Below are 15748 nucleotides of genomic sequence, written 5' to 3' on the forward strand. Positions count from 1 at the left end.
CATTAGTAATTTAGCATGAAATAATAAATAGATTAAAAATTAAAAACTTTTTTTTTACCTTAAAATTAAGGGTTTTCATGAATAAGAACAGGTCTTATTTTGGTTTAAGAAAAGGATAAGGGCTTATTTGAATAAAGTATAGTAATTTAAGGGTTTTTTTAGTATATTAGTTTTTTTTTTAATCAATGAATTGAATTGATCAAAATAGTGGATTGGCAATTTAATTAAGGAACAGGCGCAAAAAGATCTTGGAGATCAGCAGGTGGGGCAATGTTTCAACTTGTAACAAACTGCAATTCGTGTACTAATAAATAAATTAAGTTGCTAACAAGTGTTGGGTGGCACATTGTATTCTCGAAAAAATAATTTAGATTTGAACCATTGAAATAATATTATTGAGAGTAGTTATAAATACTGAAAAAAATAAATTTTATGAACTATAAAATAAATATAAAAGAAATTAATTAATTTCATATTATTCATCATCTTTATATGTGTTTAAAATTTAATTCGTGCATTATTTAAACTTGTATTTAATACAAAAACTAACAGAAGCTGACGAAATGATTCATTTAAAATAATTTAAAAATTAAAGATTAATTTAGAAATTGATTTATTGGTTTTCCATTAACCCTTAATTAATATTAATTAACTTTTTCCCAACTGATCTTATTTTGAGCTTTAATTCAAATACATTTCCCCAATTACATATACAAAGATTTGTTATTTCAGTTTGAGTATTTGATTCAATCATTGATACATTATATCTTTAGTCTCAAAATTAGGGATTTGGCTTTTTTCCAAAAAAGAAAAGTATCATGAAGATTTTTGTATTGAAAGACGGATTACATTTTATTCTTTTTACTTAAAAAATGAGTAAAATTATTGTATGGTAAATTAAAGAGTTAACTGATTTTTTTGTTAAAGTTTTTATCCATTTTTACAATTAAAAACTGATCCTTATACGTTGGCATGAGTTGCACATGGCGTGTTATCTGGTTATTTTGTTAGCCATATCAGTTTTTATCATTAGATTTAGATGAAAAGTTTAACAAAATGAATTAGTTTGCTCTTTGATTAAAAGACAAGGATTAAATTACTCTCTTTTTTCTCAATAAAACAAACAAAATACAATATAAATCTTAATAAAAAATCTACCATGATTTTTTTACCAATGATTTTGTTTTTGCTTGAGAAATTTAACACATGTGAGTCAATGAACGAATAATAATAATAATAATAATAATAAAATAAAATTAGCAATTATTGTGATGGGTTTTCACACCCTGGATTGGATCATCCACCAATTAGTTTTAATAACTACAACGCAGGGTATGGATAATGAACAGCACTCAGCAGCATTAATGTTTGATCCTTTTCCGAGATTGATAGTTTGCTTAAGTAGCATCCAGCTACTTACCATTCGATCCCACGAGTTATTAGTAGAGTAGCATCGATGAGCTGTTAGTAGAGTAGTATCGAATTCTTCACTATTCGATCTCACAAACAGTTATTTACTTTTTCGACTTATAATTATTAAACAAATAGTTATTTGATTTAAAATATTGATAAACAAAAAAATACATATATAAATGTTTGACAGCGACAGTAATGACTAATTCAATAATTATTTAATTTTTAGGGTCCTGGTTGGCAAACTGAGAGACAATATATTATTTTTTTTTTAAATTTTGCTTGCTCCTTATTGATTCGCAATCTCTTCTTGGATCAAGTTGAGATTATTTTATTAACCAGTCCCCACGTTTCATTTATTTTTCAATCTCTCTCATTTTGCTTTTGAATTAAATAATGGTTTAATTTCAAGATAAGGACAAAAGTTTTCAAACGTGGCTTAGGGATCGAAGAATTTGATGGATCACCATACGCAAGTATAAGAAGGGAAGAGTGGTGAAGTCTGTTTTCCCAGTTTTCAGCCACAAAGAGAAAAATTCAGAATTTTGCTGCAATTTTATTTATTACTAGAAAAGAAATAACGGTAAATAATCATATCATTAATCTCTTGTTTTTCCAGCTTTTTTTATTTATTTACTCTTCTTGTTTTAATTTCAATTATAATACTTTATTTCATTTTTTCAGAATAATCTTTATTCATCATAATTGGCTACAGCTATGGACTCTTCATCAGCAAAATGGTTATCTGAACTGGTAAGATTAACATAATATCTTCATTTGGGGGCTTAATTAAAATTTTCAAATTTTTTTGAAAGGATTAATGAGAATTTGTAATAAAAAAATAAAGGGTCTAATTAAAATTTTTAAAATGTTTAGAGGAGCTTAATATATTTAAATTTTTTGAAAAATTTTCAAAATTTTAGACTCCTATCTTCAAAGTATGATTTAGATTCTATGTTAGCCACAACTTTCAAAATGTTTTAATTAAATCTGTAAAGTACACTTAACTTTCAGCTTAGGTATGATATGTTAATTTTGATATGACATGAAGTTTAAACACATTACTTTGACAATTTAAATACGATGTATAAAATGCGATGTATAGCCATCCACTAGTTAGATTCAATCTGCTTAAAATTTGGTACACATGTTTTAAAAATGTTTCATATCAAATTGAAGCCCTCCACGTTGGATGGATGAAAAATTGATAGACTTTGAACACTTAATTTAAACATTTTGAAATTTTAAAGACCATTGTGTGAGTAATCCATTTTCATTTTATGATCTAATTTGGGGTTTTGATGACCAGGGAATGGATGAATACGACATCATCCACCAATGTCATATGAACTCATTAGCCGAACTTACCCCAGGTGAATATATAACGGCAACAGTACTCACCGGAGGGAACTTCAAGCAATCTTCATTTTCCTCCGAGAGCTATTCTTCCTACCCAAATTTTAACACCAAAAACAACAGCGTCTCCTCCATTAATGAAGCTTCCGATAGACCGATAAAACAGCTGAAAACCGGTACCAGTTGGAACTCTAGCACCACCACAAACATCGACCATGTCCCTGTCCCAAAAAAACCTTCTTCCCCGAGCTCTCACATTCTTTCATTCGAGAAACCAGCAGCTTCATTGCCTGCAAATTCTAAGCAGCTTTACGGTATCGACAATATCGTTAAGCCTAAAGACGAAACTGTATGTTTAGGAAATAATATGAACTATTTTGGTCCATTTCAAAGCACAAATTATACTGCGAAAAACAGTAGGAGTTATTCAATGACGAGAAGCCCTTCACATGCTCAAGATCATATAATGGCCGAAAGAAAAAGAAGAGAAAAGCTCAACCAGCGTTTCATTGCTCTCTCAGCAATTGTTCCTGGCCTTAAGAAGGTAAAGTTTACATCTTTCTTCATAGTAATTTCTTTCGGCTCTAATTTTGAGTTTAGTCCCCCTACTTTATGAAAATTAAGAAGTTAGTTCCATGACAAGATACGTTGCTGTTTTTGTTATAGATGGATAAAGCTTCAGTTCTTGGTGATGCAATTAAGTACGTGAAACAACTTCAAGAACGGTTGAAGGTGCTAGAAGAGCAAACCAAGAAAAGAACAGTGGAATCCGTAGTTTTCGTGAAGAAATCCCAGTTATTATCGGCCGACGACGAATCCTCTTCGTGCGAAGAAAACTCCGATGGCCAATCTTCGGATGTGGCACTGCCGGAAATCGAAGCTAAAGTCTCAGACAATGACGTCCTCATTCGAATCCATTGTGAAAAACACAAAGGTTTCATAGCCAAAATACTAAGCGAAATTGAGAACCTTCATGTCTCAATTGTTAATACCAATGCTTTGCCTTTTGGGAATTCAACACTTGACATCACCATAATTGCTCAGGTAATTAACAACTTAAAAAAAAAAAGAAATGGGTGATTTTTATTTCATTGGAATTGAATTCAACTTGAAAATTTTATGAAAATCCTTTTCTTTTTTTTCCAGAAAGATGCTGAATTCAATATGACAGTGAAGGATCTTGTTAAGGATTTGAGAATGGCTTTATTGAAGTTCGTGTGAAATAGTTCTTGAAGTTCTATGTGTTGTATATGTAAATTCTTCCTTTTTTGTGAAGGCTATAGAAATTTATTAATTTATTGGGTTTTGAGAGAACTGAGAGATTTGAAGTGTGTTTATCAAAGGACTATCTATCCCTCAATCCCTCTACTCTTTTGACTTTTGAATTTAGTCATTCTACTTTTAATTTCAGGGATTTAGGCATTCTACTTAAAAATTCATATCTGATTGATATATAACATTGGACTAACTTATAAAAAAAAAACACTGAATGTTAAAATGTAATATTATTCAAATTTAATAGAAATTCATTAATAGCATTAGTGATTGGGTTTTAATTTTCAAATCAGACAAATAAAAAGATTAAATTCTTAAAAATGAAAGTAGAGGAGCTAAATTTTATAACTAGATTTGGGGCCTTAATTAAACTTTTATCAAATGTTGGTCTATTCTACAATGGAGAAATAAGCAATTAAGAAGTTCCTTTTAGAATTTGAATCTAGTTTTTTTTTCATCCTTCCATGGGAAATGTAAGGATTAGGCAATCCTTCTAGAAAATGATTTTTTCTTCATTTGTTCTTCAATTTTAACATTTGATAGAATAATGGCAGAAAAGGTACATATTCTCAAGTAATTGTTTCATGTTTAAGTTATCTATGAATACCAAATATATGGGCTTTAATGATGCAATTTCCCTGTTACAGCTCAGCTATAAGAAAAATACATGTGAGCAAAACAGTTGTTTTTTGTTTAAACATGAAAACGAAAATAGACCCTCTTTTTCCATGCATTTCTATCATGTTGGAATTTTGGTGTTGTGTTTGTTGGAAAGGTTTTACCTTAATATTATCTTCGATTCAAATAAGAACGATCTTAAATTATAAAGGGTTAAATCATTTTTTGGATCTGAACTTGATAATTATTTTCATATTGAGGTTTGAATTGTTCTTTTGTTTAAGTTAAGCTTTGAACTTGTCAATTGTTTCTATATTAGGACCTGAAGTTAGTCCCTGAACTTAACATTGTTCCTACACTAAGACCTGAATTTTTTTTTGTCTAAATTAGTCCTTGATATTTCTTTCAAAACCTTAAATTTTTTTAATCCCTTTAAAAATTAAAACTTTTTAAAATTAATCACTTAAATATCCATAAAAGACCCATAGTAAATAACATAAAAAATGCTAGATCCAAAAGTCGGCAAATACTATGTAATGTAGTCTAAATATTCAATAGTTCAAAATGTATAAGAAATTATTTATTGTGAATAAAAATTTCAAGTTATTTAGATAAGATCAATAAAATGATATATAATTATATTTTAAAAAATAAAATATTATTATATAAAATAATTATTTAAACTCAATTAAATACAGTTGTTTTTGGAAAGTCATAGGATGATTGAATTTGAGTATAATTATTTGTAATTACCACGATTCTCATCATCTCTCTAAGAATTGGAGAACGTAATTGAGGTACTCAATTTACACCCAATTTAATTGAATCGAATAATTACAAATAATTTACAAAATTAAATAGATTATGAATTCACAAAGTTAAATTTTAATATTTAATTAAAAGGTTAAAAATAGTAATATAAATTTAATGATGAAGTAAGAGTGGATTTCACTTCAATTTAATATTTTGTATTACAAAGAAGTCTACGCATTTTAACTTTTAGCCAAGTCAATAATTAATACTTATAATAAGACAATATTTCATTCAATTTCCTCAGTGATTGCACTAAATAAAATCAAATGTGAATTTTTCCTTTCTAAGTTATTTATTTATTTATCAATAAATAATAATATGGCTTATAAGTTATAACCATAACAAATATATAAAAAATTAATCTGTACCAATGAAGAATTACATGAATTTTTTAAGGATAACACATATAGAAGGGAAATGTTAACCCCTTTCTTTTGGATTCAATCAAATAATTTAACATTATGTATCAAAAATTCATATTGAAGTCCTTGGGTTAGAAAATTTATGTGCCAATACTATATATAAAAGGAAACTCCAAACTGTTGACACGTGGCTTTTTCACTATGTTTCCTTTCCTTTTATGAAAAATGGTTAAATGTCACATTTGGTCCCTCTATTATGCTTAAAATTTGATATTTAAGATATATAATTTAATTTTTAACATAAATTGGTTCTTATATTTTGATAATGTTATTAATTAGTTCAAAAAATTAATATAGTTAACTTTTCGGTTAAAACATTATTTGATTATATAAAATTTGAGTACCCTAAAAGTGTTAGACATTGACACGTGGTTTTCTATTTTTTTTAAGTTTACCTTTTTTATTGAAGTTTTAAAAAAATAGTTAAATTTTAATTTTAGTCCCTCTATTATGCCTAAATTCGATATTTAACTACTATACTTTAATTTCTAATATTTTTGGTCCTATAGCTTTATAATGTTATAAATAGTTATTATAATTAATTTTTCTATTAAAATATTACATTGTTATATTTAATTTAAATGCCTTAAGAGTTTTAAAGACGGATATGTGGCTTTTTATTTCTTTTAAGTTTGTCCTACTTTCCTTTTTTTATATTATAAGACAACCATCAAACTTCAGTTAGTCTAAATATTTAAAAAATTATTAATTATTTTAATCAAAATACTAACATCAATTTTTTTAAGAACACTATTTTAACAAAAAAAAATTATTTTATCATGTCGAGGACAAAAGAATGTTTTTAAGAAAAAAAATCTATATAAACATTACTAATTAATTTTTTTAATTTTAAAATATCATATAACAATAATAACGATCGAATCTAAATTTTTAAAAATATAAATAAGCTTAGGGTATATTTTAATTTTCAAATTTTACTCTATAATTTAATATAAATAAATCATCAATTCAATGTGAACCAGGATACTATTAAAATGATTACTCAAAAAGTAACACAATAATTGGTGACAAGTGGAGAAAAGCTCAGATTTAATTGTTGAAAAAGAATTTCTCACCAACATAATGATTAGGGTTGGTAGAAAAAAAAATTACTGGATTTTGTTGTTAATCTAAGTTTGGGTAATTTGTACTTCATGTCATTGAATTTTACACTCAAATCTGGATAAAAGTCATAACATTTTAATTTCATCAAATTATGTTATTTTATTTGTTATTATTAACAAATTAGACCGCTTTCCTTAATTTATTATAATAATTTTATTTATTTTCTATATGGTACTGATTTTGAAATTCTGTGTTAGGTGACAAATGTATTTTGAGTCAATTTTTTTCATGAGAATTATTTAACGACTTAATTTCTAAATAATAGAAGTTGAGTAATATATTTTTTATATAATACTTAAAATTATCAATAACTTTCTCTAACTTTTAAATAGGAGAATAAATGCATTTTGGCGTATTCGAATTTACATCTTCCTATACTGACAACAATGCAATGCAACAATGCTGATGTCAACTGAGTTAAGACTTAAATGAAATGACAATGAGGAGGCCTCAGACCTCCAATGCCTAAGTTCAAGTCACCCATTGCATAAATCATGTGTAGATACTATCCAGATTTATTTTAACTTAAATCCCACCCCATGTGGATCCTGTCAAGAGCTATTCTAGTGAAAGAAAGTTATGTTCGATTTGTGTTTTATAATAATTAATTGATATGATTGTAAATAAGCTAAAAAAGGGCCTAAATAAAAATTGCTAAATTAAGTGACCTAAAATATAAATTACTTGTTTAAGTTTTATTGAGTTATAGTTTGAACATTTTTATCTAAATCAAGCTATTAATTAAAAAACCATTTTTTTATATTTTATTATTCATAAAGATGAATTATTTCGAAGTTTATAATTGTCTCTCCAAACAATAACATTTCTAAATTTTGAACCCAAAACATTGTAATTTTAAATATTTCAACTTTATTATTTTAATTATGAAATCTCATTTATTCTTTATATTATTTTTTTATAAATATAATTCTTACCTAAACTTTTTTAATGCTACAAATGTAGAATTTCAAGAGGATTAATTTTATAATGTGAGGTTTCTATGACCTTAATCACAAATAAAATAAAGCAAAGGAAACAAAGTAAAAACCTCAATGAAAGCTACTCCACAAATGTGAACACACTGTTTCAGTTCATCTATCGCTCCCCTCAAATTAGGGGTTTTTTAAATTATTTTCTTTTAATTTAGTTGAAAAATTAAGTAGCCACAGAAACCATACGTTAAATTAAGTGTTTGGTTTTCAATCAAATTAGGTTTTAATACTAACTAAGCCCTTAATGCTTATTCTTTTTATCAATTTAACCTTTAACCTATAATAGAAAGTTAAATTACCTTTAAAAAGTAATTGAATCATGGGTGAAACCAAGGGACTGGCAAGGGCTTGACCCCCTAAAATGAAAAATATTCTATTTAAGCTCTTTGAAATTTTTAAAATTCTCAATTAGTAAAGGTAAAATTACACTTTGGCCTCTCCTAAAATGATAACAAATTGATTTAATCATTTAAAAAAGTATAAAGATAGAGACTACTAAAATGGTGAAATTACATTTTTATTATTTTAAAAATTACAATTTAATTTTTCCCCCTAAAAAAATTTCTGGCTTCGCCCCTAAATTGAATTGTTGCTTTTTAACGGAAATATTGACTAAAACGTTAAATTTTTAAACATGACAGCTCACATGACAATCCAAGTATATTTTATGCTATTTTTATGAACTTTTTATATTTTTTTAATTTTAAATATTTTAAATAATTTAAATTATTTCTTGATATGACATATAAGATAAATAGTGTTATATTTTAGTCATGACGGTTGTCATACCAACATTACTAAAAAATTAATGTTTTAATCAAGAATTTTGATAAAAGAAACAAGCGATTTGATTTCTTTTTAAAAGGTTAATGATGAAATTTAGTTAAAGTAAAAGAAAAAGATAAAACACTTCAACGCACTCGAACTCACGTTCTCTTACAATGATAACAATAAATATTGTTTATCATTAAACTTTTTAATAATAATTAGGTACTAAAATAATCTCATACCAATTATTGTTGAAAGATTATTTTTATTCGCGAATCACGCCCCCTTCTACTTATATATATAAATAGTCGACCAATCTTCCCATTTTAATTTTGTAGAGTCCATCTTCATTCCTTTTCATATGACATGGCAAATTGTGTATATTAATATGGTAAATGATAAACATCATGCATGACTCATTAAATCAATTTAATTCTGGTTTAAAATAACCATTGAGTTATATACTAACTTCAAGTCAAACTAATGTGAATGTCACATTACATCATCAAAGGGACAAAATGTAGACAAAACATGTATTTTTTTTCCGGTAAAATTATTACAAAACTTCTTGTATTTATATTTTAAATTGTATTTTAATTTTTTACTGAAAAATAGATAAATAGTCTCATGTATTATATTTTAAATTGTATTTTAATTTTTTACTGAAAAATAGGTAAATAGTCTCTCTACGTTGAATGAGTGCTACATTAAAATTTAGTGTTTATATATAAGATATAATAATAAATTTAGTCTTTAATCTTTACACGTTTATTCAATTTGACCCCTACTTTTTTATTAGAAGTAAATTAGAAATTTTTAAACTGATAAGGCTAAAGGGTAAAAAAGACCTTAGTAACAAATTTAAAAACAATCAATTAAGCCATTTTAAAATTAAAATAAATTTATAATTATAACTTTTTAGTTAAAAATAACAATACCGACCCAATAAAAGAGTAAGGGTCAATTTTTTTAAAAATCTCATAACCGTTAGATTTTAATGGGTTGTTTTTATTTTTTAATAAAAAAATTACCCTTTAAAATTTGTTACTATGGCATTTTTGACCCTTTAGCCTCATTAGTTTTTAAAATGTCTAATTTACTTCCAATAAAAGAGTAGGGATCAAATTGAATAAATATGTAAAGGTTGAGGGATAAATTTGTTATTATATTTTATATATAAACAGCAAATTTTAAGTGAGAGACAATTTTGCTCACTCATATAACGAATATAGACTAATTTACCTATTTTTCAATAAAAAAACTAAAATGTAATCCAAAATATAATACATACTTTGATCATATTTTCATCTTATAATACATATTTATTTGGGTCAATTTGATTGAATATTTAAATGTTTTTATTTTATTTTTTTATACTTAAATTTTCAATCTCACAAAATAATAAACACTAAACAAATTCTTTGCCAAATTTGCAAGAGTCAAAAGCATGCTCGCCCCCAAAAAGTGCCAAAAAAAGAACAGATTTCAATTTCCTTTTTCAATTTTCAATTAGATGACCAAAGAAAAATGTGACACCAAATATTTGGGGGTATTTATATACCCCCAGTTGGCAGGTATTAATAAAATTAAATTGCAATTTGGTCCCATAGGTACTAGACTACAAACGGCTACGAAAAATTACTACAAGAAGTCATGATTATTATCTTAAAATCACTTTCATATAAACATTCAAGAAATTCTTGTATGTGGTATAGCTATTTTTGTAATGTATAAATTTTCAAGAAGTGCTTGAACCAATATCAACTGGTAGTACCACCAATTACTCAGAAAAATGGTCGTGTTTGAATTAATAAATTTTGACAACAAATTTCTTTGGGTTGTGTTTTCTTTATTGATTGGGTTATCTATTAGTTTATTCTTGATATCCGAACTTCACTTAGCAAGAGATCTTAGAAATATGTTTAGATTAGATTGAAGCGACCAATATCCCTTAACTTATGGATCGAATCCAATCAAGCTATAGAAAGAAGTATATCCAGCTATAGAGGGAAGTATATCCAGATGATTCAAGCCCAATCCTATGCTCTTTTTTTTTGGTGAAAAGAAACATCAATTACATAAAGCAACCATTAATTTTATCCTCTTGAAGTAAATCTAAAATGTCCCTAGGAGCCTCATCCATAATTTGTAAGCTTGATTTCCAACTCAAACTGAGTTTAGCAAGACGATCCGCTACCAAGTTTTGATTTCTTGATATATGCTTAATCCTCCACTCCCCTTCTGATTGCATGATGCGAAGAGTCCTTCGGAGTACAGTGATTCCTGAATCTTCCGAATCCATATCATTCAAGATTTGGGCAACTTCAAGATTATCAGTCATGATAATAGTTTTTTTATATCCCTTATTAAGTAAAATAAGGATACCGTCTAGAATGGCCCAAACTTCAGCTTCAAATGGAGAACACACGCCTAGGAATCTGTTAAATCCCACTATCCAATTTCCATTCTGATCACGAGCCACGCCTCCTATGCTTTTTAGGAGATATTATTTGTGCTAGTTATCTTACTAACTCAAAGGGATAATTGATTGTAAAAGATATAACATGTTAGTAAGTCTTATTCACTTACATATTGTGGAGATTTGTATAGGTTTTGTATTGACTGAGAGCACTTTATTTTGTTAGGTGAGGAACGTTTTTGTGAGTGTAACAAACTATAATAATAAGTGTGTGATTTAATAAGTCTTAAGGCTTCAAAAGGAAAACTTAGAGAGGAGATGTTTGGATCTTAGGTAAAAAAAAAGTGAGAAGTCTAAACTGGTGAGTGTTACATATTAGAAACACTTGTTGTACTAAGTTTTAAGATAGTGAATATTCTCTTTGGATAAGACTCTACAGATGAAGAAAAACTGAACAACATAAACATCTTTTGTGTTGTTTATTTTTCTCTACTTTTCATTATGTCTTCAAATATTAATTCGAACCTAACAAATATAATAAAAGTAAAGGGATTGGATTATAGTAAACACTAAACAAATTCTTTGCCAAATTTGCAAGAGTCAAAAAAGTATAGCCGCCCCCAAAAAGTGCCAAAAAAAGAATAGATTTCAACTTTTATTTTTCACTTTTAAATCTCTATTATCAATTAGATGACCTATGAAAAATGTGACACCAAATAATTGGGGTATTTATATACCCCCAACTAGCAGGTATTAATAAAGTAAAATTGCAACTGGTCCTATTGGTACTTGACTACAAAACCACAACGAAAAATTGCTTTAAAAAGTCATGATTATTACCCTTAAAATCACTTTCATTTATACATTTAAGAAAAATATTATGTGGTATATCTATTTTCTTTTTTGACAAGTGAATAACCTCATTGCTTGACACATTAATATTTTTACAGTAAATTAATGCATGTCTCATTATTGAAAAAATAATGAATAAATTATTTGAATCAGTGAAAAAAAATAATTAATTAATTACACTTTAGATATTTAAATAATTTAGTATTATAAATTAATCCACTTTACAGAGGTATTAAAATTATTCTGATTAATACAAAAATTATAAATTATTTTAATATGATAAAAGTAAGGGGATTGGATTCTTAATTGCAATTTAGGAAACGGGTTAAAACCATAATTAGATTAACATAATAATGGTTAGCGCCTCGTATTTTTTTTAATTGAGAAAAAAGAATGAAATTATTTGAAATGGAATCTAAGATCGCATGACTACAACATAATGCTCTTACTATTAAACCAACGTAGTATCTCATAGCTGACTTCTATTATTTTGCTCCACCCTCCATGAAAACAAGATTGGAATTAGTTAGCTTCGTTTGGGTCAAGTTTGAATAAAAAATTTTAATTTTTTATTGGTTCTGCCTCGTTTGAATTTGATTTAAATAATAAATATAGTTTTGAATTTAAGTTTAATTTTTATTAATATTTTGAGTAAGGGTGAATCTAGGGGTAGGTGGAGGTCTTGGCCCCAAAAAATGAAAAATTAACAATTCAGTCCCCATGAATAATGAAATTATAAATTAACATATGGTAAATTTACACTTCCCCAAATGAAAAAAAAAATCATTTTAGTTCCTTCAAAAATAGTAGAACTATAAATTAATAAATGATAAAATTATATTTTAATATCCCAAAATTTATGATTTAGTTCCGTCCTTAAAAATTCTTAAAATCGCCTGTGATTTTAAATAGTGACAAATCAAGTTCACTCGAAAATAAACTTAATTTTTTTTTAAATTACAACTCAACTAGCCGCAAATCAACAACTCCCTTACATTTTGCATTCATACCACCTCCATGTGTGATACAATCTCTATCTCAAATGGTCAATTTTTCTTTTATCTATTTACCACAATATCTCTATCTCCCATTAACTTTGTGTGATACAATCATATCTTTCATCTAGATTTTGTTGTACATGTAAATATAGCCCCTTCATAATTTTTTAGATTTCATAAATGAAATTAAAAATTAATAAAAATGACTTTTTAATTTACTTGTAAAATTAAAAATTTTAAACAATCATCAAATGTACCAAAGTAAAAGATTATCTTCTGACTTTCTAAACCCTACCTAACAATGCTGTAACTCATAATATGCCAGCTTTTGTAGTAGAAAAAAATGGGTTATCAAACAACCAAATAGATAGCCAACTACTTGGTAATATCCAAATTAACCTCGTAAGATGTTTTAATGCGTGATTAGTTCAACATCGCCTGTAATAAGTATCTATGTTCTTTTTAAATTCAAAATTATACTATTATTTTTAAGAATTTAGTCCTTTTATTTTTAAAATTTTAAAATTTAAATTTAATTGTTAATATTATTAAAATTATTTTATTAAAAAATTAAATTCATACAAAAATTAAATTATAAATTTAGAAAGAATACAGAGATTGATAGCATTATTACCACAATTTTTTTTTTGGGGAATATTCTCAAAACAAAATTTGAAATTGGTGATATGTTAGTGTTGAATAATTTTCCCTTGCCTAGTTAACCTATTTGATAAGCCATTTCAAGTTTCCACTCATCCATTTTTAAACAAATCGTCTTATATTATGTTATTAAAGTTTATTTATTGTCACGTTATTAACCAAGTATCTAAAATGGTCATTAGTTTGATCACAAAACTATATATTATTAATTTCTTTTGAAAGAAAACTATATATTATTAATTAATAAGATTTGAAAGTCAATTAATACATGGTTAAAGTAATATATAAAATAATTTCAAGTGATGCTCTGATGGTTAGGGTATTCACCACTTCAGGTGTGACTTACTAAATTTATAGAATTAAAAATAAAATAATAAAATTTAAATGTACGAAGAGGACAAAGATTAAGAGTAAAATTAAACTAAAACAATAAATGTTGTAAATAAATATTTCATTTTTTAGTGAAAATTCATTACATTTTCTCCAATAATGCCGTAAATTGATTAATGGAAGTAACAATTTACAAGTTTGGGATTCGTAATTGTTCTTTTTAACATTGTTATCTTTAAAATTCGAATTTACATTCTCTTCTTAAAAGTTGAAATATGATTTTATCACTACATCCTGATCTTTTAATTTATTATATCTTGAGGCTATTTTAATGAGTTGCACAAGATTAATTAACTTTACGTTGAACGCATGGACATCATCATTTTCTAAATTAGTAAACATTAGGTCCAAAATTTCAAATTCTAATTGAAATGACCAAGTGATGGTATTTGGGACTAAGTTTTGGGAGCTTAATTAAAAATTTTAAAATTTTAGGAGTTTAATCAGAAAAAGTTAAGGGGTTAAATTGAAGTTTTTATATTTTTTATGAGATTAATGAGAATTTATAAAAATTAAGAGAACTTAATTAAATTTTTTTCAAAAAGAAATTAGAAGGCATAATCAGAATTTTCAAAAAATTGAGATCCTAATTAAAATTTTCAAAAGAGTAACAAAAATTTCCTTAATTTTTTTTTTGAAGGGGGTAAGCACCCTCGGCCACCATTACCATATACCCCTCTATACAAATGAAAAAGCTTCACCGCGGTTTGCCTTTTGCTCCAATAAATGTTCTATTAGTTGAAGGAACAAGAGTTGAGACAAGATAATTATGCAATGAAAGTAAGGCGAGTAAGATTGGCATACGATATTTACTAACGTAGTTCGGATTTACCAACCTTACTTCTAGAGAATCTTGTTCAGAAAATGATATTTTTCAACAATTCATCCGAAACAACTATTGGCTTAAGGCCAATCTATCTTTAGAGCAATGGATAATTGTATCCCCAAAGTCAAACCCAAATTGTTACAATCACTCTCCCAAAAATCTCACAATACAATCAATATAACTCTCCAATAAATACCTAAGTAAAAGGTGTTTGAATACACAATAACCAACAATCAAAATCTCAAGAAAAATACCACACAAAAAGCGCATCCCAATTGTGTCGAATCAACAACCTATCAATAGGCTTCAAATAACTTTATCTTCAAGTTGTAATAGGATAAGTTACCTTCAACAAGTTCAATCCAACTTGAATTAAATATGATCAGCTCCTTAGTAAGTAATTCTCCTATTTGAAGTCTACCACATCCTAAAAGCAGAGTTAGAAGAATTGGGTTTCTGGTTGATTGATTGGTTGGATTTAAGTTTGAAACGCATGATTATTAGGGTTTGGTTGCATGATGCACGATATGCATGTGCTTAGTGAATTATTCATATAGATGGTTGAATGACTTACTAAACATTAAGATAAGCTTAAAATGACCAAATGGTAAGGTATGAACATATAATGCACTTAAAAATGTATAAACTGCAAATTTGACATGTTGTGAAAATATGAATTGTGACTTCAAGATGGCATGCTAGTATAGCTAATTGGTTAGAGTGTTAAAATATGTTAATGAATGTTTTTTGTGTAATTGAGCATGATTTGTATGATCTATGTATGTTATATGATATGTTAGAATAGGAAAATTGACATGAAA

General features: G+C 26.8%; 1 protein-coding gene across 1 annotated transcript; it reads left to right on the plus strand.

The window, feature by feature from the left end:
• Positions 1-1855: 1855 nt before the first annotated feature.
• Positions 1856-4072, plus strand: LOC107935249 (transcription factor bHLH18). Its single transcript, XM_016867817.2, has 5 exons — positions 1856-1996; positions 2098-2166; positions 2723-3313; positions 3436-3813; positions 3916-4072. The coding sequence occupies exons 2-5, from the start codon at positions 2131-2133 to the stop codon at positions 3988-3990; spliced, it is 1080 nt and encodes a 359-aa protein (XP_016723306.1). The 5' UTR covers positions 1856-1996; positions 2098-2130; the 3' UTR covers positions 3991-4072.
• Positions 4073-15748: the final 11676 nt, after the last annotated feature.

This window comes from Gossypium hirsutum, chromosome A02, assembly GCF_007990345.1.
Source record: "Gossypium hirsutum isolate 1008001.06 chromosome A02, Gossypium_hirsutum_v2.1, whole genome shotgun sequence".
Taxonomy (NCBI): Eukaryota; Viridiplantae; Streptophyta; class Magnoliopsida; order Malvales; family Malvaceae; genus Gossypium; species Gossypium hirsutum.

Bases quoted from the DNA above. Each gene is read 5' to 3' on its own strand.
- LOC107935249 (XM_016867817.2), top strand. From the start codon at position 2,131: ATGGACTCTTCATCAGCAAAATGGTTATCTGAACTG. The intron at 3,314-3,435 runs GTAAAGTTTACA...TTTTTGTTATAG, and splicing joins TTGTTCCTGGCCTTAAGAAG to ATGGATAAAGCTTCAGTTCT. The intron at 3,814-3,915 runs GTAATTAACAAC...TTTTTTTTCCAG, and splicing joins ACATCACCATAATTGCTCAG to AAAGATGCTGAATTCAATAT.